This window comes from Anguilla anguilla, chromosome 1, assembly GCF_013347855.1.
Source record: "Anguilla anguilla isolate fAngAng1 chromosome 1, fAngAng1.pri, whole genome shotgun sequence".
Lineage (NCBI taxonomy): Eukaryota > Metazoa > Chordata > Actinopteri > Anguilliformes > Anguillidae > Anguilla > Anguilla anguilla.
The window spans coordinates 3958437-3983042 of NC_049201.1; the positions used below are offsets into that span (position 1 = coordinate 3958437).

The 24606-nt window shown below is 41.1% G+C and overlaps 1 protein-coding gene and 1 long non-coding RNA gene across 4 annotated transcripts; both read right to left on the reverse strand.

Moving 5' to 3' along the window:
- Positions 1-6357: 6357 nt before the first annotated feature.
- LOC118231926 lies at positions 6358-13089 on the reverse strand. The gene is made up of 7 exons (XR_004766174.1): positions 12850-13089; positions 11126-11152; positions 10886-10912; positions 10687-10728; positions 9877-9942; positions 7461-7497; positions 6358-7106 (listed from the first exon to the last, which is right to left on the reverse strand). It is a non-coding gene; the product is annotated as an uncharacterized LOC118231926 (long non-coding RNA).
- Positions 13090-13552: 463 nt separating this feature from the next.
- On the reverse strand, positions 13553-24057 carry dhdds (dehydrodolichyl diphosphate synthase). 3 transcript variants are annotated; one of them, XM_035379575.1, is made up of 9 exons: positions 23663-24057; positions 22904-22982; positions 22310-22426; positions 21039-21181; positions 20105-20221; positions 18904-19005; positions 17369-17483; positions 16462-16569; positions 13553-14493 (listed from the first exon to the last, which is right to left on the reverse strand). In XM_035379575.1, exons 2-9 carry the CDS (start codon positions 22964-22966, stop codon positions 14245-14247), a joined length of 1014 nt encoding a protein of 337 aa, XP_035235466.1. In that variant the 5' UTR covers positions 22967-22982; positions 23663-24057; the 3' UTR covers positions 13553-14244. The 3 variants fall into 3 exon arrangements, with proteins under 3 accessions (XP_035235466.1, XP_035235549.1, XP_035235376.1); XM_035379658.1 differs by lacking the exon at positions 23663-24057 and adding an exon at positions 23295-23656; XM_035379485.1 differs by lacking the exon at positions 23663-24057 and adding an exon at positions 23092-23275.
- Positions 24058-24606: the final 549 nt, after the last annotated feature.

The following is a 24606-nucleotide window of genomic DNA, read 5'->3' on the forward strand; positions in this document are numbered from 1 at the left end:
GAAGTGCATGCTTTTGGGCATCAGCTGAAGGGATCTTTTGTAATATGCAAGTTGCTACAAAAGAGATAATGTGACTCCGCTTTGTCATTAGTAAAATACAGCTAACTGTAAAGGACACAATCAACGCACTAAGGACACTGGTGGAACTGGTGTGTAGTGTTCTCATCCATGTATGTTGTCAACAGCTTGCCGGGGGGGAAAAAATACTTCTCAGTTAGTGCCCCCAGTCTTTCTTCCCTCATCCAGATAAACTGTGAGTTCTGACCCCTTCCTCTTTTTCAACTCCTCTTCCTCTCTTTTACTCTGTTTTACCCTAAGCTCTGGACTGATGACTTTGTCCGAATTAGTCTGCGTGCTTGTACTTATACCTCAATCTCACTCCATCCCCTGTCGTAATTTACACTTGTTCCCCGGGGACCAGAAACAGCAAATAAGTTGGCATGCAGATGTACAGCAGGAACTTGTGAGCGTTCGTGCGGCGAGGGGCAGGCGTTGGTCCCCAAAAGCAGAAAAACCCGTCCCATGCTTTGTAAAACTTTTTTGTCAGTTTTCCTCACCATTTTAAAAGTTTCCCAGTGTCTGAGGAGCCATGCGAGTACTAAACCTCATTTACTGCAGTAATCTTCAGTCTTAAGACTTTTTTTTCAAACAAACAAACAAACAAACAAACAAACAAATATTAAAGAAGACAAGTTCAATGATAGAAACCCCCACTGTCTGCTGAGGGCATTTCAAAAGTCAAAGACATTGTGCCTGTCCCAGGTACGTTGACTATAACGGTTAGCTTCTGCTCCCGGTCACCTTGAAAACCACACATGCACGCGCACCGTGCAAACTTTCTCCACGTAGAGAGAGGGTGGTGATGTATAGGATACCATAGATGTGAGCACAGCGTGAGGGAGGTCTGCACCATAGAATCCCTCCCCCTTCTGACCAAAGTCTAACGGAAGGAGCGGCGGGAGCAACGTTCCATCTCACATAAGTTCTTGTACGAGGGACAAATATTAACAGGCCGGACTATCAGCAGTCTCTTTCCAGTCTGGTCCTGTTCCCTTTCTCTCTATCTACATACTGTACATTTGTAATACGAGGGGAGCGTGTTGTTTCAGTTTCACAGCCATTATTCTAGGCTTTGTCTTCTCTCTATGGACTTGTGAGTCAGAATATTACAGGTGTTCTTTTGACAGGGAGGACCCTTTCATGCCTGAACTCACAAGAGGTTGAGTAGCCCCCACCCCTAAATAATAACTGTTGTATTCCAGTTCTGTATAAACTGTTGTTCCTCATTCTTGTATGAGACGGAGGCAGACTATGATCCAGTTTCGTGAATCACTGAAGCTCTGCAGTCCTCTGAAGTAAGATCTCGGAAACTTGCCCACACGCCATTTACTAGCTCTCCTGCCCTCTTATGTGGAACAAAGTGACTGTAGGACTCAAAAGAGGAAAAACCCAGTATCAGTCTAACTTTACGACTTTACGTGTGGTGAGCAATGGGACGTCTCGCGTATCTGGTAAATTATCTCTGCGAACCAGGGACAGTGTACTTTAGTTACTTTTGCAGAGTGCGCTGAATGGTGCGCTAGAGGTGTGAAGCAGGGAGAGGGAGACCCCTGCTGGATGGAGTAAATGCCGTAAACGCAAGTCTCAACAGCCTCACTACAGCGCGGGAAATTCCAAGTTCTAATCTTATTGTGCCCTCTACTGGCTGCTACAGGTAAACACAATGAAGTACATACAGTGTAGTCAGTAAGTATCTGGAGTGGCACAATTTTTGTTGATTAGGCTCTGTCTCTGTACTCCAGCACATTGGTTTTTGGAATGAAACAAAGAATATGAGGATCAAGGCAACCAGTTGCCCCAAGGCTGCGGACTAGACAGGTCTGCCCATGCAGGGTGTGGTGGGACTGGTATGTTAGGCTAATACAAAGGTTCCAAACTTGATTTGAGAAGTAACAGGTAGCCAGTCATGTATGATGAGGGAGGCGTGTGACATGAGCAGGCTTGGGATGACTGTAGACAAGTTGTGCAGCTGTTTTTCAGTAGTAGCTACAGGGGCTTGGTGGCACAAACTGGGAGACTGGCAAGATTAGCCATGATAGACTATTGCAATTAGTACTGCTTCTACCACTACTAATTATTATTAGTAGTATTATTGTTGTTGTCAATAATGCTTTCTATTTATTTAACCAATAACCAAGTTTTTATTTGATTTCTTGAGTAACAGCATTTCCACCCCAATGCAGTAAATGTATGGGGGGTGTTTTTGAGTTTGCATTGAGTGCTTTCTTCTGCGGGATCACAAGTGTTTCCATAGTTACATAGCTATGTATTTTGTAATCATTGTTTTGATATTGCAATTTAATCTGCCTGTTCCGTCATTATCATGTCTTGTCGGGCTGGAATGAAAAAAACCTTAATCTATCCATTACCGACTGAAATAAACACACAGGAGAACTGATGATCCATTCATCGGTTCTGCCTCAGACACCCGTTGGCTTTTGATAAAGATGTTTCATGCTTTGACAGATGTTTTAGTTACCCTGAGATTTGTGCCAATCGTAGTCTAACAAGGTTAGTCTACAATTCTATACATATGAGGTCTCTTAATGTGGAACTTCATTTGGGTTTCCCGTGTTGTTTTAAAAACTTTGAATGCGAAAAGGTTGCAAGTAAGAAAATTTGAAAATTGTGACTTTTCAGGGATTATTTTTTTTGGAAAAATCTCACAGCAGCACATTCCTAAAAAAAAAATACAATATATTAGCCTCTAGCATTTAGCCTCACAGGGAAAGTCTATGCCAAGGTGCTGGAAAGGAGGCTACGACTGACAGTTGAACCTCAAATCCAGGAGGAATAATACAGGTGTCGTCCAGGCCACAGAACAGCAAACCAGCTTTTTACCTGCTTTCACATATTTGAGGGGGCCATGGGAGTTTGCTTATCCAGTCTACATGTGTTTTGTCGATTTAGAGAAGGCATGTGATCGTGCTCCCTGGGTGTCTTCTGGGGGATTCTGCAGGAGTATGGTGTGCCGGGGTCGCTATTGCGCACCATTCGGTCCCTGTGTACTCAGAGTTGTGTTCGCATTCTCGGCATGAAATCAAGCTTGTCAGACACCACCAAGGGTGATTGTCTCCCCTCATGTTCTTGGCATTCATGGACGGGATCTCAAGGTGCGGCCGAGGTATGGAGCGTGTCTGGTTTGGGGACATGGGAGTGGCATCTCTGCTGTTTGCAGATAATGTTGTCCTCTCGACCTCATTGTACTGTGACCTTCGATGCGCACTGTAACAGTTTGCAGCCGAGTGTGATGCGGTCGGTATGATGATCAGCACCTGCAAATCTGTGGCTATGGTCCTCTCCCAGAAATATATGGCTTGTCCCCTTCAAGTGAGGTGGGAGCAACTGTACCAGGTGGCGGTGTTCAAGCATCTCAGGGTCTTATTCATGAGTGAGGGGAAAAAAGGGATTCAGAGATCGACCTCTGTCTAAGTGCAGTGGCCGCAGTAATGCGGGCATTCTATCGGACGGTGGTGGTGAAGGAGCTGAGCCAAAAGGCAAAGCACTTGATTTACCAGTCGACCTTCGTCCCTACTCTCACCTATGGTCACAGGCTGTGGGTAATGACCAAAAGAGTGAGATCGCGAATACAAGCGGCCAAAATGGCGTTTCTCCATAGGGTGGCAGGGCTTACTCTCCTTGACAGGGTGAGGAGCTCAGCTGTCCAGGAGGAACTCAAAGTAGAGCCACTGCTCCTCCACATTGTAAGGAGCCAGTTGAGATAGTTTGGGCATCCGATAAGGATGCCTCCTGGGTGCCTCCCTTTGGAGGTGTTCCGGGCATGGCCACTGGGGAGGAGAGCCAGGGGTAGACCTAGGACACGCCAGAGAGTATATCTCCTGGCTGGCCTGGGATCACCTTGGGATCCCCCAGGATGAGTTGGTGGAAGTCGCTGGGGAGAGGGGCAACTGGGCTGCTGTGCTTGCCCTATTGCCACATGACCCTGATCTGGACTAAGGAGTTAGAAAATTTGAATATCATTAGAAATGTACATACAAGTTTTAAAATATCTTTTAAGGTAGTTTTACACATGGTTTAAATTTAAAATTATGGTGTACCTTCTAATCTTATTTATTGTTATCTTTTAAGCACAGAATATTTTACCTTAATTAACTTTTTTTTTTTTTAAATAAGTTTTATTTGGTCATTACAATGTCTTTGAAATGTCTGCACTCTAGAGGTAGTTGTTTCTTTAAAATACTTTGAGCATAAAGTATAAAAGCACTGTAGTTATTAAAATAATGGTAAAATCTGCAAAGCAGAACCAATTCCCTAATTTACTAGTTCAGAATATGCAAATTATTTGGTGTTTGGTACTTTTTTGGTGGATTTTTTTTTGTTAAAAACCAAAATGAGAAAAATACTCTAAGACGAGAAGGCTTAATTCATGATTCTCAGTGTGCTTTTTTTCTCAATCATTTTGTCATCAATTCCCTTATTTTCCATGCTTCAGTACAACTTGTGTTATTTAACTACTAGATTTGACTTATCCTTCCTTTAAATTAGCATAAACTGACAGACCCAATAACATCATGCATCTTCATTTTTATCTCTAAAAATAAATCATAAACATGATTGTACTATAATGGTGACAAGCTGTGCCCTCCAATCTAGTATTAGTAATTACTACGAAATTTAACATTAACAGTTTTGACGTTATACATTTCATCTCATGGAAAGGAGGAACACCTTGATGTTTGCAACGTGAAAACAGATTAAGTTAGAAAGGTTGAGCAGTGCAAATTTGTGTGAACTGTCGTGAAGTGTTCATTTTTTTTTTTTTTTAAAGTTAAGTGTAAGACGCTTGAATGGCTTTGTCTAGTTTCCAAAAACGTTCTACCAAAGATTGACCGTTGATTTGACTTTGTGTGGTCAGTGTCTTGAGAATTAACAACATGATATTCAAAAATATCCCACATTAAAACACAACCCCAAGACTCCAAATTTACAGCATCATACCTAACTGGCAGAATACAAATCAGACAAGTTTTTAAAGAAACAAAAAAAGTCAACTCAGACAAATTTTTTAAATTAAGTGCTCTTACAACCAGACATTACACAGCAAACAGCAAAAAAAAAAAAGGGTACATAAACAAATGCATATGCATCGTTACACCTGATCTTACAGATCTGGATCACAGGAGTAAATTCATTTCAAATCCACCAGCAATTCTGCTTATTTACATCCCAATCTTCATACAAGACACATTTCAAAGCTCTTTGTTCAAAATATATTAACTTTCATCGTATTGACCATCACTTGCACAAACATTTCACATTGAGGCTGCAATTAAACTTAACCCCATATTTAGCTCTTTAAAAAAAGCCAGGAACCATCAAAATGTTCATTTAGCCTGATGGCTTTGCATTGGTTGCCCTACCATGCCCAATTTCAGCACATTGAGGGCCATGGATGGGAGCCATCTGTTAAAATGGGTTTCCAATGGAAACCTGTCAGTTTAATTTATTAATATACCAAATACAGAAATGAAACTGACAAAGGGGTATATAACATGACCCGAATGGTTCAATTTAATTCCAGCCAGCTTAAACCACGACACAACTCTGAACCCATTATATCTCTTTACAGCACCCTCAGAGTAAGGCACTATAAAAACTAAAATGTGCCACCCGTTAAAAGCACCTAAACGGCACCTTTAAATTAAACAAAGTACTGGATGCAAAAGCCCAACCACGATTCAGAGCGGAGGGCCTTCGGAAATGTTATCTGCATGTCTTTCCTAGTGCTGATGGATGTCTTATGAAAAAGAAAAAAAAAAAGCGTTATAGAGCAGTGCGAAAACACTGCAGACCGGACAAATCTGTATAATGGGAGAGGCCACCCTTGTTATGAAGGGCCAGAGATGTTGTTCCTTTTATTGCCAATCTACGCTGATTACTTGACTGGATTAATCATTAAGCTTAATGAATACAGTTGAGGATATGCTGGAGGTTCTCATTGGTGTAACTCAAGATTAGTAATAAAAATCAACTGAACTGAGCAATGTTTTGTTTGGAACAAACACCAGAAACATAACTGGCACTCCAGTCCCAGGGATGCCTACCCGTTTTGAGTCTTCCTCTGGTTTGAATTAGGCTGCTTTGATCTAAATACAAAATTGTATACCTCCACAATAGGAACCGTTCCTTGCAAGTTGGTTATACATCAAAGAAGATACATGCAAGGAATGTGTGCAGCAAAGTATATTAAAAATAAAGTAAAAAAATTAGCAAAGCCAGCATTTTTTATGCCATTCTACAGGGACCTTTCCACTTTAAATAATCAAGCCAACCAAATGATTTTCGTGGTGTCCTTTATTAATCACGCAAACTAGAAAAGAACATTATTTTTAGGAGGACATCACAAAGGCTTCCAAAACTTTTAACATTATTTTTAGTCGAAAAAATAAGGGAGGAAAATACATTTTCATCAGTTCAAACAAAATCAAAGTTCACATTCCAAATGTAATCATAAGGGTTGACTTAATTTTCTCTTTTCACATCTATATTTGTTTTTCAGTGAAACCATAATTCAGAACTGCTACACATATCAGAAACCTGCTGTTCATCTCTTCCCAAAGCATTTTAACTACTCACCCGGTATCATTTATATTATTTTTTTAAAAAAGAAAAAAATATAATTGGCGAAATATTTAATCCCACATCATTTTACAAATATTTTTAGCTGCCTTGATAATGTTTGGTATTTAAAATTGTATTTTAAAAACCAAAATTCAGGAAATAAAATGGGAACATTCAGCAGTTTAAAACTGATTTAGGAAGGGCACATCATTTTTTTTTGACAGGATACGGACGGAATAAAGAGAACAATGGCATAAAAAAAGATCCTAACACAAGAACCGCCTTCGCACAGTTTCAATACATCATATGCAAGCTAAACAATGGAACTAAAAACCGCATTTCTTTTATATAAAACTTGGTAAAAAATAGTTAATTTTCCAACTGTACAGTCACCAAGTACACAGAATGATGAAAAATGTGAACGCTGTTCATTTGGTGTCTGCTGGAGCCTCCGCCTTTTGTGCCTAAGAAAATAAATAAACAAACAAACAAAAACAACAAAAACCGTTAACAGATGGAGTTGCGTGACATCGGCGCACACAAATCTCTGGCATCCTGGCACTGGAGAAACAGAAACCCATGCAAGTGCTGACATGGAACAGTAATCCATATTTAGAATAAAACACATGGGCTTCAAGGACAACAATGACCCACAAAAATCCCTTCTTTAAATTAAAATGCTACATTGGTGGTTATTTGAGTGCAATCAATTGGCTGTCGCTATTGTATACTTATTGTGCATACTGTATACTATTGCATATTGAGGCACATCTGCTTGTGTGAGAATTATGTCCATAAATGAATAGAATTAGACAAACCTGGCGCTGAACAGAGGCTCTGTTGAAGGTGTTACTCCTAGATATTTAAAATGAAATCTGTGAGCCACAGCCTTCCTGACAATTGTATTATGACATGCTACTGTGGCAGGTAAAATAACAGACCTACTGCAGAGGTGCTCGGACCACAAATCTAAACCTTTACATTCACCATTTATAAAACCTATAGTAATACACATCTGACTGACATCGTTCTCAATCATGCTGCCATACAGATTTACACATTTGTTATACGTTCATTTGATAGATATGTGTAAAAGGTCCAGTTTTATTCTCAGACAAACCCCACATTTTCATTACATCCTAGATTTGTGATGGGAGAGAAGCCCTACTAACACCAAAATGGGTGGGAGCCAACATGAATTACCACAGATTGTAAACTAAGCTCATTTTTTATTGGTTTACACTATAGTCATTGACAGCTTATGAAGACTTAACCCAATATTTGGAATCTCACACTCCCATCACTACAAAAAAGAAACTTTTTCAGAAACTGATCACCCAGTCTGCCTTACAATCTTAAACTCTGACCGACTACAATATTAACCCTTGTGTGGTATTCGTGTTTTTATTCACCCAGTGTTCATGGGTCTAGTAGAACAGCAACATTATTGGGTTTTTAAAACAATACAGCCATAACAATTTATCTAAAACTGCTTTTACAAGATGTTGATCTCTGGAGATGATATATGAGCCCCACTGAACTCAAATCCATGCCGGTCTACAGATTCTCCCATCCCTGTGGGATGTATATACACTCAAGAGTGCCATTTTTGTTTTTTCTCATGAAGCAGCATCACAGGCGGCCCAGATCTTGACTCCATATTTCAGGAGTTTAGACAGTTTGTACTGTCTGGAAGGGTAGCGGCCCCTAAATGGCATATGTTGGGCTGGGGGTTGTAAAACAGGGGAAGGCATCCACCCACTTATCCCACCCTAACCTCATTTACTCGCTTGTCTCTCTGACGCCAAACTGGTCTGGTGTCTTAGTTATGGAAGCTGATAATCCTGGGAATTTAATTTTTTCCAGGGACATTGTTGCACTGAAAAGTGCTCTGCCAGTTTTTGCATTCTGTGGATTCCCCACTGGATCTCTGGAAACAGCAGCAAGGATAAAAGCTCCAAGGTATGCATGTAAATGGGTTTGGTCCATCTCCTTACACCTCTCTCCAAAAACACACCTTCCCTTCAAATTAGTGGTCCAGAATGTCGATTATGTGCAGAAAATCATTCGCGTCAGCCCAGGTTGCATCCTTATCACACTGGCAGCCATACGGGGAGGCTCATTCCTTGGGCAAGACGACCATTCAATTTCACCATTTTCTGACACAAGGTCACAGAATGGTATTGAGTGCTGAATTCAGCGTGTGGCACGTAAAAAAATTAACACAAAAAAAAAACAGCCTCTGGAAGTAACGTCAGCACAAGAACTGTTCGTCGGGAGCTTCATGAAATGGGTTCCATGGCCGAGCAGCCGCACAAAGGCCTAACCATCGCCAGGCGTCGGCTGGAGTGGTGTAAAGCACACTGCCATTGGACTCTGGAGCAGTGGAAACGCGTTCTCAGGAGTGCGGAATCACACCTCACTATCTGGAAGTCTGACAGATGAATCTGGGTTTGGCGAATGCCAGGGGAACGCTATGGCCGAATGCACAGTGCCAATTGTACTGGCCCAAATAGTGCCAACTGTAAAGTTTGGTGGAGGAGGAATAATGGTCTTTTTACACGGTTTGGGCTAGGGGCCTTGGTTGCAGTGAAGGGAAACCTTAATGCTACAGCATACAATGACATTCTAGAGAATTGTGTGCTTCCAACTTTATGGCAACAGTAGAGAAAGGCCTGTTTCAGCTGTGGTGATGGGACTAAGCTTGGGACATCTGGCAGTAATGGTAATAACACGGTGGAGAGGGTCGTGTTCAATCTATGAAACATGCTGCAAATATAAAGGAGCAACCTAATACACGCACACACACAGCAAGCCCAGACAGAGTGAAGGTACACAGCAAACCTGTTTGTTTCATTTTTACCATGTTTACGTGTTTTTACTATTTCCACACTTTTATTACCCTAGGGTCCAGTGGACCCGAACACCACTCTGTAATATAAATGTGTAGGGGTGGGTGGGGTGCAGTGTGCACTCAATGAAAATGTGTTCTTCTGCATGTTCTTCACAGAAAATGAACCAAGGCCAATGAGTCTCAGGTTGAAAAAAAAAGATTAATTGTATAACTGTTCTTTTAGTAAACATAGAAAACGACCCAAACACCACACAAGGGTTAAATAAGATCCTCAATTGCAGTCTAATGTCATCACATTGCCCTCCATTAAGGTCAGACCAGGGAACAGACATGTCTGAGTGCAAACTGACTTAAGTCAGACTTAAATGCTTCCCACACACCTGGTCCGCCTTGGCATCGTTGTTTTCGGCGGGGACATCCTTGGCCTTCTTTGCTTTGGCTGGCTTCTGCAAAATAAATAAACTAAAATGTAAGAAAGGAGTAGCTGACACGGATAAACAGATGTCAAGCTGAGAGACCCTGTGCAATAAAAGTGTGTTCACTGAGCCACACAAGCCTCAGCGGCACCAGAGGGCATTCAGACGGATAAACCCCCCCCCCCTCAATTTTTAATATTTTTTTTTTAACAGCGGGGCCAGCCCTACGAACGTGAATGTCTGTGACTAAGTGAGTGATGAAATTACACCGCGCGTCTCTGTGACTGAGTGACTGACTGATGAAGTTACATCATTGGTCGGCCGGTTCGGTCCAGCCATATACTAGGTTTTGACCTGGTCTTGTTTCTCTCAAGAGTGGAAAACAATCAGTCATATATGGTGTAACAACTGACTTATGATTAGAATGCACAGGAGCTGGTTATCAATATAAGAATAATGTCATGTGTTAAACAGGGTTACTTCATTTAGTTTAAAAATAAAAAGCCATTTTATTATTTTATTTGTGTGGAAGTGTATATCTCAACTGATAACAAAAAGGGCAGGAAAGTTTATTTATAAATTACACATTTTTTAACACTGCTACCACAAACCGCCATCTGATAGCTTTCCTAACTACACATCGGCCAAGTGCCACAATTTTAAAACATGCGAGGCTCAATAAGGCACATCAGCTGGTCAAATGTGCTATAAGTTCCATTAGTTGAACACAATTTTTATTTTATTTTTATGGTTTGATACAGTTAACTTCCATACCTTGGGTGCAGCTTTTTTGGGTTTGAACTCAGGTTTAGGTTTCTAATGAGAAAAAGAAAAAACAACATACAATTTCGAGAAGCACCACACACTTCACAACCTGATATTTAAAAAAAAACATAAAAAAATATTTTGCAATTATTATATGATGTAATTACAGACTATGTTTGAAAGCCTTAACAGTAAAAAAGGTACTTACATCTGACAACCTTTTCGAACGTCTGGGCTGAAATTGGGGGGTTAAAGATATTTCAATAAAGTCAAGAGCAAATTATGAATAAAACAGTAATAAAATTAAGAAAACAAACGGTAATGGTTTAATTAAGTACTTTATTTCTATTATAAATACAGACCAAGCTAAATACGGAAATTTTAATATTTCATAATTAACTCAAACGGGCAGTGGCTAAGAAAATCAAACAATATTTGTCACACAAACCTCTTCCTTCGTCTTGGGGTCACTGGTCTAGAAAACAAATCAGAAATAATTAAAGAACACGTAAATATAGTCATAATGGTTGCCACATTCTGTACATGCGCAAACAAAAGTTAGAAACCCCGCATTACAGAACTTAAAAAGATTGCACACAAAGATATATAAAATAATAGCTAGACTAACGTGTCAAAACGACACCAAAGGTACTTGGTTAGCTAACGAAAATTAATCACGATGATTTAAGATAAACCTAAAACAATCAATGTCCTCCTGGCAACAAAAAAAAAAAAAAAATCACAGAAATGAACATCCATCGTGAACGGAAAAGCTTTTTTTTTTTTAATTAGCAGTACACTTCCGTAAACTTCCTTTGGCGGTTACAATATTTCGATGACAGTTGAAATTTTCCCGCACATATTCAAATTCAAATCTGAGCTCGGGCACCATCTGCGCGCCTTCTTACATTTTCTGACAGTACGATGCGCGCCAGTGACATCAGGCTGCTGGTTTTCTAAGCTAGCCAGCCAGCTTGGAACATACTAGCGTTCGTCGGTCAGATGCCATCAATAGAATTATGCTTTTAAAAAGGGTTTCGGTGTAGCTCTACATACATATTCAACTGCTTGTAACATTTTGGTCGATTTAAAGTAATGTATTTTGTTCTCATCTAGTCCACAAGTTATCTGACAAACTAGGAAGGTCAAGAGAGGAAACCGCCCACTTTCGAACATAAGAACATGTTATTACCTTGCTATTTAGCTAACGTTAGCCGTCAGTAAGTTTGTGAAGGTAATGCCAGTGTTCAATGTCAACCATAAGCCAACCGCATTCTTTATTTTAAACCTTAGCGATGGACACATTAGTTAGGCAACGGTGGCAATTGTTTCATTGACGAAAGAAACCATGTTTGCTGGTCAAGTAATCTTTGGATAGATTAGCTAACAAGGTTAGCTAGCAGCTCAAAAAACAATTGTGCAATGCAAATATAGACGATCTAATTGGTCGCCAAGCCATTGCACTTTTAGCTATCTATATTAACTACTGCTAGCAAAACAAACATGGCAGCTCAATAACGAGAGAGCTAAATAAAATGGAACTTAAACAAAAAACGGGAAAATCGTTCAAGATGCTAGATTAGACATTAATTTACATTCTGCTTTTCGGGATTTCCGAATTTTAGCTAATGTGCATAGGTAGCTAGCTACAGATACTGTTTACGTTAATTATTATTCAGACACTGACGTAGCTGAAACATCGAATGAAACTAGCTAGTTAAAATTAACTCATGCAAGGTCGCTAATGTTAGCTATTGAATCGCTTATCACCACGTTAAGTTCATCCTTTACTTATGCAGCTAGCTTGCCTCATAGTGATGTCAAGCGCCGCGCGCCAATACCGAATGTGCTGTGACGCCTGTTAACTGGCTCTTGCAATCTTAAAATACATACGGTGAAGATGCGTAACGAATTGTCACAACGCGAATCTGTATCGCATAAAACACCCTTTTGTCAAAATGTCAAGATTAACAACTCGCTGGATTATTTCCCCTCTAAGCAGGACGCAGCTGGATACCAGTTGCAAAAGACGACCATTTTCAGCAACCCGTCTAGCAAACGGGACTTTTGCTTTAAAAATCGTAACCACCTGGTAATGCTAAATATACGACTGGCTATCGAGATGACATAAACATATGCCAAGCAGATAAAAGGCACTGCATATTTTCTTACCTTTCTTTTAGGCATCTTGACCGTTTGAAATTGAGATCTGGCTTTGCAGACTGGATAGGATGGTTCACAACTACACGCTTGTGTACAAAACTACCGACCGATAAATGTCAAATAATAACGGCTGTATGTTTTATAAAGTTTTTTTTATAGAAAAATAAGATGGAAACCGGTTTGAACCAGATTTTACGCTTCGTGCACAGACATTGGACAATCACTCTATCACATGACAGGGGCGTGGCACGTTTCTTAAAGAGACCTGCTACCTCTGCTGCTGATAATCTTCGACGCAATCGTTTCGTGGGGTTGTTTTTCATTTCGCTACCGTATACTTTCATTGGATGACAGGCTAAAACAACTGCTTAAGCGAAATAGTACAATATGCACAACCACGCCCAAACGAAATTGGTTCAGATGTAGCAAACTAGCGCCGCCAAAGAGATACTCAAAACTATCGCTCTGCCGCTATTAATCTTTTCCGAGGAGGTAATGCTGCCAAGAAGTTTGACATTTTTCTTAAATTTGCATAGAATGTGAATAATTACTTAGTTCAGTGCACGATGGGCAAGATTGTCAATCGTAAATAATAAATTTACATTTTGTCTGACCAATTTTGAATTCAGTGTGTGGCTACCTTTTCATCTGTCCTTGTATTATTGGCTTGAAAGTTCGAATACGTTCTTAAGAGAAAACGCAACACTGTATAACTGGTCTGCAGACATTATATTTTAATACTTTTCATTACTTTTACAGGACCACGTGCCAACAGTTGGCTAGTTTATCACCAAAATAAAGGTCTTAATTGTTTAACATTTAACATGTATAGTCGTGGAAGTCACAAAATCAAGCAGTCTCACGTAAATACATTGAAGTGAGAATAAAATAACAAATGTATTCAAGTCAAAGAAGAAGTAGAGCCAGAATCCTCAATTTGAAAAGCTGTATAATATGCACACAACCCAGAACAGTGAGACTGGTTCCAAAGCAGCACACAAATTTGCAACCAAGTTTCTTCCTGTTGAAAACTTTCTGTTGTTCACTTGGACCACATCTTACACACTTACAGGTTGCTTGTACGCACGTCCTGTGTTCATAAATGAGAAAATGTGCATCGTCCATGTAACAGTTTTCCACTGGGTGGGGGGCTGTCAATATACTCATTTCAATCTTATTTTATAATTTATGTATACATGATAAAATTAATTATTTTAACATATAAACACACACACGCACACATACCCATACATATCAAGCGATAGATCTTGTGCAGACTTCTCCTGATACCTTGTAAATTAAACATTTCAATGCCCCATAGGGGTAAAAGAGCCTTCTCATTTCACCTATATATACATATCTACAGGGATGAGGGACTCCCCTTTTGCAGTGGTGCATTGTGGGTTAGGCGAGAGCGACCTGGCTGGTCAGGTCGGTAAAGTAACTGTCCCTCCGCTGCTGGAGGGCTTCCAGAAAGCCTCGCACCCTCTCCTCCCGGTGGGCCGCGTATGTCAGCAAGTGCTCCTGTCGGCTCTGTTTGTCCGTCGCATTCCCCTTCCCGTTCCCAGAATGCATCAGTAGCTCAGCCACGCAACGGCGGTCAGCCTCCAGCTGCTGCAGGGTCTGCTGCTCCCTGTGCAAATCTCGAGCTTTCTGCAATGTTTAAAAAAATTTTTTTTAAAACTGAACCATCGTCACATGACTCCATTCACTGGCGTTCCTGGCCAAATTCCCAACCCTGGGTCTCTCAATCTGGCCACCTAATTATTCCCCATAATAATTGGCTTGATAATTCCCCCCCTCGCTGTCCCTGTCCACCTCAGCCAAGCTTTAAGAGAGCACTCTGGCACAAAATGGCTGCCTCGCATCACCCAGTTGGGTGCTACATATCAGTGGATTAGCTGAACCTCTTACATTCACTGCAGAGCACTTTCTGATTGTGAAGAATGGTACACTATCATCATAAATTCCATGCATTGTATTAGTACACATAATATGGACTATATATTCCACAATCTAGGACAGGTGCCCCAATTGTTATCTGAAAAGGGGTGGTGTGGGTGTAGATTTTTGCATTAGCCCAGCTAATATATATTCCAATTTAGGACAAGCATCCCAATTGTTATCTGAAAAGGGGTGGTTTGGGTGCAGGTTTTTGTATTAACCCAGCTAATATATATTCCAATCTAGGACAGGCGTCCTGATTGTTATCCGAAAAGAGTCAGTGTGGGTGTAGATTTTTGCATTCTGTTAGGTGTCTTAAGTGCTGGGCTAATACAAAAACCTGCACCCACACCAGCCCTTTTTGGGTAACAATGGAGACCTCTGATCTAGGAAATGAAAATAAGGGCCTCGTCAGGTCCATGATGTCAGTACTACTACTGATTTTCTTTACCTGATAGTTGACCAATTGATTACTGTCACTGACAGACTAGAGATTTCAGTTACCTGGTGTCCCAGGTGCAAATCCAGATTAATGTGGATGAATCATAGGGCAATGTATATGTGCATGTGCACCACAAAATAGCTCAACCAGAGAAGAAATACTGTATCCACATACCATTCAACGTTCTCAGATTTATTTAAAAATTGACAACAGATTGTCATACACCAGGTTTTTCATTGAGATGAAATGGGCAAAAATATTGCTCGTTTGCCAATAAACCTGGGAAGCACTGAAACAGGGTGTATAGGGCAGCCATTTTGTGTCTCCTGGTCCGTTATCCAGAGGTCGCCAGCCCTGGTTCAAAGGGCTGCAGGGTCTGCAGACTTTCGTTATTAAAACCAAGTTTTCCACAACGGTGTCCTGTCTGGTAGTACAGAGGTACAGGCCCGTATTCAATCAACTTTCGCTCTTAGCTTTGCCGAAAGTAAATCCAAGCCGTGCACTTTTTCGTCACAAACTCAGTTCAGCGAGTTAGATTGCTAAGTTGTTGAGTGGAGTGTGCTTATTTATAAGACAAATATTGCTGGAAGGTCTAAATTCCAAACTTAATTTAAAAAGCAGAGTGCAGCAGTAATCTAAGTGTTTCTAAGTGCTGTCCTGCTCATTCAAACCCAGGGAGTCGGCGTGCTTAATCAGCGTTTGTTTCACACCTGACGACCGTCACCAGGTGATGTCTCAGTTTGCCGAAAAACAGGTTTGGAAAAGGACTTATTACAGGCAGTCATTGGGGAAGAAGAAAAATATGTTCGATTCACAGTCATCATTGACTGCAGATGTGCTCTGTCAGTTATTACATTACAGGGCCGACTCTGGTTGCTAGCCCTAAAAATTAAAAAAAGGTTAAAAAATTCTATCAGACAATAATTATTTTTTATAAAGTGGACTAAACCGAGCTCATGATCGTTTGGACACATTTTTCAAAATAAAAATGATTTTGAGCCAAAGATGGCTCTGTAAATGACAGCACCATTATTCCTGGGGAGGAAAAAAATTACATCAGTGGGTTTCCTATGTTATCTGATCAAGCCCTACGTCACAAATGTCCCAAGCCGAATAACGGATTTGTGGAGTTCAGACCGAATGTATGCAGTGACATTCACCTCAGAAAAGAGCACATTCTAAAAATGAACAGATGGATGAAATAATGGATGGACGGATGAATGAAAGAGACATACCTGCAGCGACAGGTAATTGAGCTGATACTGCAGGATGGCTTCACACAGATTCCAGAAGGAGTACTCCGGCCAGAGCACAGACTGGAACACCAGGCACGAGTAGGCGGTCTGGCAGGGAGAGGGGAAAAAAAACCACATCATCCTTCGCCTCTTCGGTAAGAACAGCACGCCGGCTAGCACGGCATGCTAGCCACTCCCGGTTTCGCCAGAAGTGCGCTAGTACATCGAGTGCTATAAGCTATAGCGTACTGCTGCTAGCTTCTACTCTATATACTAACCAGCTTCTAAACGTCTAGCGAGGCTAACTAAAATAGCGCACGCTGTTACACGATTGGAGCACAAATTTAACTCTTGTATGGTAGGTACTGCAATATAAAAAAATGAAAGGGTTCATTTTGGTTAAAGGAAACATGCACAACACTTAGTTCAATCCATATGTTATTACTTTCTGTGGTGGTGATCCATAACAAATGCTTGATTCCTTTTTGCAGGTTAAAAATAAATCCTCTTAAAATTCTGTCATGCCAGGAAAAACCAGCCTTCCAGTTTGCCGCTGTAATACAGTCCCATCAAGCATTACTCCATCTCACCAACATGACAGACTGGCTGACTTTGAAATCCTACAGAAACTGGCAAGCAGAAGAATGCCTGAATGGTGATGTATGTGAATCTTTCATAAAACACAGGAGCAGGGTTCTCCTCACCAATGACCACAGGTGGGATCTGTCACTATCTCAGCACCAGCTGTACTGTTAAGCTGCCATTACACACGGTACTTTAGATGTTTTATGTTACTGTCTGCAGATACTTTTTTGGGTTAATATTTCCTTTAGCAGGTGGGACCAACGGACGGACTGAGAAGGGTGGTGTCGGTCCTGTGTAGAAACAGGATGTGGGTGTGGCTTACCTGCCACAGCAGGAAGTCGCTGAGTCGCACTTCACCAGAGGTACGGATAAGCAAGTCTGGGTCCGGGGAGCTGCTGCTATAGAGACACTCACTCAGCAGAAACTCTGAGACGTCACTGAAAAAAAAAATTTTAAATTTACTATAGTTATTTTTTTTTTTTAAACTGTTTTCTGTCTGTGGGCAGTTTGTCAAATTGTATTTGTCCTAATACTCTAGCTTAATCTTCTGCCTAGTTTGGCTTTGCAGATGTTAGACCAGGATAGTGTTCATTGTTCTCGGCTAGAAATAGCTGTACAAAATAAGTAATTGTACCTTACTGAACCCGTGTTCAGCAGTTGTCTACGATCATGAAAATGCACTTCTTGTACGTCGCTTTGGATAAAAGCATCTGCCAAATGAATGTAATGTTAATGTAATGTCATGCGATGATCTAATCTGAAATAAAATAAAAATGCACCACAATCAAGTTAAGTATAGTGGCAGCCCTGCAAGTTTCATCATTTGTCATCGTTTCACGGATGGCACTAGGCTCTGCTGAAGCACTGGACAGAAACACTGCACCGTTCTGAGGTCTAAAGAAACCACAGTATCTGCATAGTTCATAGTCATAATTTTCCAGAGTCACTGTCACAGTCACAAGTACATTACATTAAGGCCGGAAATATACCCTATGCAAGTACGCCAACGCAGACGCTTCGAGGTACGCAAAGTCAATTTGCCGCGCGTAGTTGCGTTCTAAAATCTGTGTCACCTGAAATTCTTGACGCAGCGCAAGCACAAGCTGCACTTTCAAGCGTTGCAGCGAGGGGCACTATAGCAGATAACATCAGGATGAAGCCATCTTCTTCCATTTGTGGTTTCCTCCGCTCCGTCTTTTGCAACTGTCTTGGATCGCCCCCTTTGGATGTGTCTGAGAATCACAGCTGGGGCCTTACCTCCTTTTGTTCAATGTGAACGATCTAAAAATTTAGCACTAGCCTTGAACATCTGCTGCAGCCAAGGATGCAGGGAAACGAGGTCCAATAATCTCGACATGAAGAGCCAAAGAGAACTACCACGGGTTGTGGAAAAATATTTAGCGTGTACTTGTCCATTCCTGAGCAAAATTTCCAGAATGTTCCATTTTAAACTTGTGACAAATGACTGAATCATATCTGTGACTTCTTTGTTCCCGAGTTGTGGAATCTTTTTCCAGCAAAGATCAGAAATGCTGGAACAATGGCTTTGTTAAAAACCACTGAAGATCTTTATGATTCCTTTAATTAATCAGTATTTAACCTGTCCATACTTTAGCTGTTGCTTGCTTTTGGGTTTTCGGCTTTTTTCCCCCTACTTTCCAGCATCCTGGGAAACCTTGGCGTGGATATCACCACTATTGCTATGTAATGAGAAAAGTGATTCAATGATTGATTTATAGATAAGAAGAAAGTCGACTGGTGCGTGACACTGGTGTCCTGTCCAACAAACTTTTAAAAATCCTGACGGCCTACACCTGCCTGTTCACAGGGCTAACCCAGTGCAGCCAAGGGACGTACCTGGATTTGATGAGGCCCTGCTCCACCCCCCAGGCCATCTCCCTGACGGCGTTAGCGATCTCGTGCCTGGAGGTGTAGGCGAAGCACACGTTCAGGAAGCACCTGTTCACAGAGAGAAGGGTCCGGCATGAGCGCGACTCCTCGCCAGGAGACAAGGGGTTAAACGGGCAGCGCACCCGAAAATGAAATAAATTTAAGCTGTGCGCTCCTGGAGTGCTATCTACCAACTTATCTGGAGTGCTGCCTATCCATCCAGGTAGTCTCACTGAGACTACTGCTGCAGCTCACCCAGATACAATGGACCTCGGTTCTCAAAGCAGCAAATATTTACTTTCGAAAAACTCAGCAGCAACGTCTCTTTCCAAATATGATGACACTGTTACTCACAAGCATCCACAGACCTTGTTGTGCAAGGTTTCATAGAAAACTACTTTCTACAGAGGTATGCCAACAGCAGTGACAGCAGTGTTCTGGGCCGCGGTGTCAAGTGGAAAACACAGCTTTATTTAATTTATGGGTGAACTGCCCCTTTAATGCTACACTCATCAACATTAGTCACATTACTTTAGCCATTCCGTTTGTCATGCAGTCATTCACTTCCTCAAAGGTGGAGGCACGGGCCATCTTCAGACTGAGCCAATGACGGTCTGTCAAGGACAACCTTTCATTGAGATAGCACAGTCAAAGTTAACAATCTAATCTTTTTTTTTTTTTTTTTACTGATACTGGTAACTAAATACCAGCATTGGCCCTTGAAATGGGCCGAGACACTGACACCAACGTTATAATTTCAGTTCAGATATTCAATACGCAGGACGACATCAATATCAACTATCTGGCAGTGAAACATTACAGACAATGGACAAAATGTCAATGAAACATCCTGCAGAGAGATCAGCAAGCACCGGTCAGGCCACATTGGACGGGCTCAGTTAGAAGGAGAAAGTGGGGCTGCAGTGGTAGTATAATGGGTAAGGACCCGGTCTTGTAACCTAAAGGTCACAGGTTCAATTCCCAGTCAGGACACTGCCGTTGTACCCATGAGCAAGGTACTTAACCTGCTTCAGTATAATTCATTTCTTCAGTATATAGCCAACTGTATAAATGGATGCAATGTAAGTCGCTCTATATAACAGCATCTGCTTCTGCATCAGCATCTGCAAATGCCTGCAATGTAATGTAATGTAATGGAAGTGCCTACTTGTTGTGCCCCCTGGTGGAGACCACGGCCTTGGCGATAACCTGCTGCAGGTCCAGCGGGAGCAGCGCCAGGTCCCCCAGCACTCGGATCCGCACCCCGTGCTTCTCGAGGTTCTCCCTGTGAGGAGGGAGGCAGACGACACTTCAGCACGTTCAGCGTTGTTCACTACCACGCACCATAACGGTGAGGGAATCGGGCAAATAACCGGAAGGTTCTGGGTTCGATTCCCAGCAGAGGGGCGCTCTCTGTATTCAGATCTGCCAACCGGCAACTGGAAAATCCAGGTTCAGGAAGTAAAAGTCCTCCCCAGCTTCTAGTAAAGACCCACCTATTCACACTGCATCTTGGCTCTGTTCCTATTCCCACCCAATGGCACTGTTTGCTTATGTCATTTATTCCGGACCGTTACAGCACAAATTATGGTTTTATAAAACCCTAAATGTATAAGCCTATGATTTATCGGGGTTTATTATGGTTCTATTTTAGCATAAGTTCAGTTATATTTAGAGATTTAATGATGTTAAACGCAAGACGCGCTGGCCCGGGGGGCACTGTTGCTCATACAACTCAGGCGGATGTGTTTGTGTTCGTGTTCTCTTCCATTGAACATCGCTCTGAACAAGACTGTCTGCGAAATGAGCGCAATGTAATCCAGTAAGATTTGGAGAAAGGCTCGAAGTATAGCGTGCACTGAGAGCAAAATGTCCATTCCTTTTGTTTAAAAAAAAAAAAAAAAACCGGTAAGGAGCAAGATCATAAATGTGTGATTAAAACGTTCTAAACCGAACGATGTAATCACTAGTCACGATGGGAAAGCAATCGAGTTCTGGAACACTGACTTGGAATTTTGAAAAGAAACACTGCAAAAAACCTACTCATCAAAGGATAAAACATCGCTAACCCCCCTGACATTTTTAAAATGGCTGCCACTCACTGCTCCTCCAGCAGCCGAGCGAACTTCTGCCTGGCCAGCTCCATCAGCCCGTCCACCTCCTCCTTCGAGCGCTTGAAGTTCTCAATGCTGAAGGCGTACACCGTCACCTCCCTGATGTCCAGGTTCAGGCACCAACGCAGCGTCTGTCAATCAATCAATCAGGTAATCAGCCAATCTTTATCGTCCCTGAATGGCAATTCATTGTGGAGCCAAGTTTAAAAATCAAAACATAAAAGGAAAATTAACACAAATAGTACACAAGACTGAGAAATAAAATCTAGTAGAAATGAGATAAACTTAGCACGAGAAAATAAATAGGTCACAGAAAAATGCACTGTCAACTGCCAACACTAACATTTCTGTCACACTGTTATTGTTTGTCTTGTAGATGCCTTTTTCAATGCATAGCAGCCTAAGTCATTCCAGGTCCCATTGAAAAGACTTTAGCACACTGATACCAAAAGGCGGGTTCCACCAGTACACAAGCATGCCTCTTGCAAAAAGGAGGGACGGCATCCATTACTATGTTGCAGTGCTACAATTTAGATCACTCCCCTTTTATACAGCTGGATATTTACTGATGTGGGCCAGGTTTAGTGCCTTGCTCAGGGGAGAGGCAGCTGAGTCCCAGAGTAAAATATAACCTAACAGAACAGAATTGGTTTAGCACTGCAAAGCTACACTAAATTTGTCTTTAGCGGGCCAAGCAGCAAAGCTGCAGCAACACTATTGTATTTGTAGGAGTTATTGTCATAGCTTTCAAGGTTCTGCTCATTTCTCTTTCCCTTTTCTAGTAATTTCTGATAATTGCTGTTCTCATTTACGTTCAAATTTCAGATAATTTTTCATTCAAGTGTGTCTGACAACTATTCACAAAACCTTGCACGGTTGTCGGAGGCTGCGTGCATTGCAGACGGAGGGATTTTGGCGCCGCTTGGACACTTGGTGGCACTATTGTGCGCAACTGAAAATACGAAATTTGAAAGGGCACAACTCCTGCCCCGTTTGGCCTCGTATGCACTTGAAACTGGTTAGGCTGACTGAGAACCTCATTAGGAATATGGCGTTGCATGTTTTTTGCATTCACATATGTATTTCCGACTAAGTGTGTGGCCCCCTTAATTACTGCTTGCAGCTATATTTATTATTACTATTGTTATTATTATTGTTGTTAATATTGTTATTATTATAGGTATTTTATTATTATTATTGTTATTATTATTGAGCACACCACTAACAGCACACACAGGTGGCATGATGCCACTTCTCACCTCTGCCAGCTTGTCAAAGCCCTGTGTGTGTCCCTCCTGCCTTTCCACGTGCCGCTTGCGAGCGTACCGCCGGTTTCCATCCATGATGAAGGCCACATGTTTGGGCATCGGCCCGGCCTGCGAGACGGAGATCGGCACCAAGGGAGTCAATGAATTACAAGGCCAAGCTGGACTGATAACAACTGACTTCCACTAAACCACAAACTGAGATGGAGAAAATCAGAATACTGAAAAAATGTCTGAGTGACAAACTACAAGTTATTTTTAGTTGCCATATTATTGGCTGCCTGCCTTGACTGTATATCAAAGACGGTTTAACCAAAGGTTGGCAAGTAAACACAAATTACAAAGTAAGAGAAATGCATGTCAAAACAAGCTAATCATAAACAAACAATACAGTTAATAAGACTAAATATTACCTCAAAATAAACTCAAAAGCGAGCATAGAAATAAAATAACCTATTTCGTAACATACCCTGAGTTAAATGGAATTGGGTAGAGTTCACTCAGATATTGCTCTAGGAAGATGAGAAACCATTACAGACAATCTTACTATAAGACGCACAAAAACGAATTGTTAAAAACCGATATTACCTTCAATATATTAGCGGAGAGCCTCTCGATAAGACTCAGTTCCCCTTCGCGTATCCATGACATCTTGTGGTTCTGTAATCTATTCAGACGATAAAACGTTATTTCAGACCCATTCCAAATCGCAGTGCGATCTAAAAAAAAAAAGTATCAATCTGTGAACCAAAATGAAGGCACAAGCAAAATCTCACCCTTTTCGGAAAATAGCCAAGAAAAAGGCCAGAAAAGCAATTAACAACATGCGGCACACATATGTTGTACGTAATTCAAACGGTTCTAGTCCGAAACAGTAAAGTAGTCTAACCATACCGATTAACCATTCTTAACAGGAGAAAAATAGTCCGCACAAAGCGTTGCACAGAAATCAATGTGAAACTTCGAATTATGACATTACCAGCTCAAGATATCCGGCAGTGATCGCTGTCAGCTATAAAAACACAACACCACTACATAATGACGGACGTAAATCCGTCCAAGTGATATGCTGGGCCTCGGATAGATATTCGTTATGGTTAAAATTCCAGGTAACGACAATTGCACGCTAAATTTATTGCAAGGCAAATTGTACATCTAGCTATACTGGCTGAATTGAATGACAGTTTAACTAAGGCTGACTTGCGAGACAGCTCTAAAAAAGGAATCTTCAATTATATCGAGCGATATTGCATTGATATGAAGTATTTTAAAATGTCAAAGAGTTATTGACACCGAAGAACAGATTTTTCATTAATGTTTAAAAGAAAACGTTATGTTCCAACTCACACAGATTGTAAGATGACGTCCTCTTCCGTGTAGAATACGTGACGTCTTTAGAAAGGCGACTTCTCTCACAGATCCTCGATATTGAAAATAATGTTTCACTGTGCCGTATAAACTGCGCTAACCAAAAACTGTGAGAGCTTAGTCTAGATGTCTGTTGTATTTTGGGGAAACTAACTTTTATTGACTTTGAGTTTACGTTTTTTTTATAACATTCGACGAAAGAACCTAGATAATCTAGAACGGTAATAATTCAAACCAGCCCAAACTCGTTTTCACTGAAGAGAAAGGTCCTCATACACTACACATCGACCAGATGAGTTCGATACGGTGATTTACTAGATTTTAGGTTTGTCTGTTATTTTAAATATAAATTATATGAGTGCAACAAATAATGTGTGTAGTCAAACTGAGGATACGTCTCATGTTGAGGAGTAGAGTAGCCTATCTGGCTCTCTAAAAAAATCTGTACTTCTTCTCTGACGTAAAAAGAACTCGCCAACATGGCTTCCGGTTGCTTACTCGCAGCAAAGATCGTCAATTGAAAAGATTATAAGCTTAAAAAAAAAATTCCACTGCTACAAGTGTGACACGAGCGAATGCGAGAAGGCGGACAACTCGGAAATGGTTCAAAATAAAAGTCAGAATTCGAGAAACGCAACTCAATTTGTTTTAAAACTTTTGACATTTAAAAATGCTCTTTCGTTATCATCATCATGTTAATTACGTTTCTGGGGTAAAATTTACGTGTAAAGGTATTTCTTTCTACCTTTCTACCGTGCTGCTAGTTAGAAATGCAGAGAATCTAAATGTGAAATATCAATATCACTCTTACAATATATCACTGATTTCAACATATTGTCATAATGAACAAGTCATGTTTCTACTAAGGTGTTCTAATAACTGTAGATATAACAGATAGTTTCTCCTATAACAATTAGCCAGTA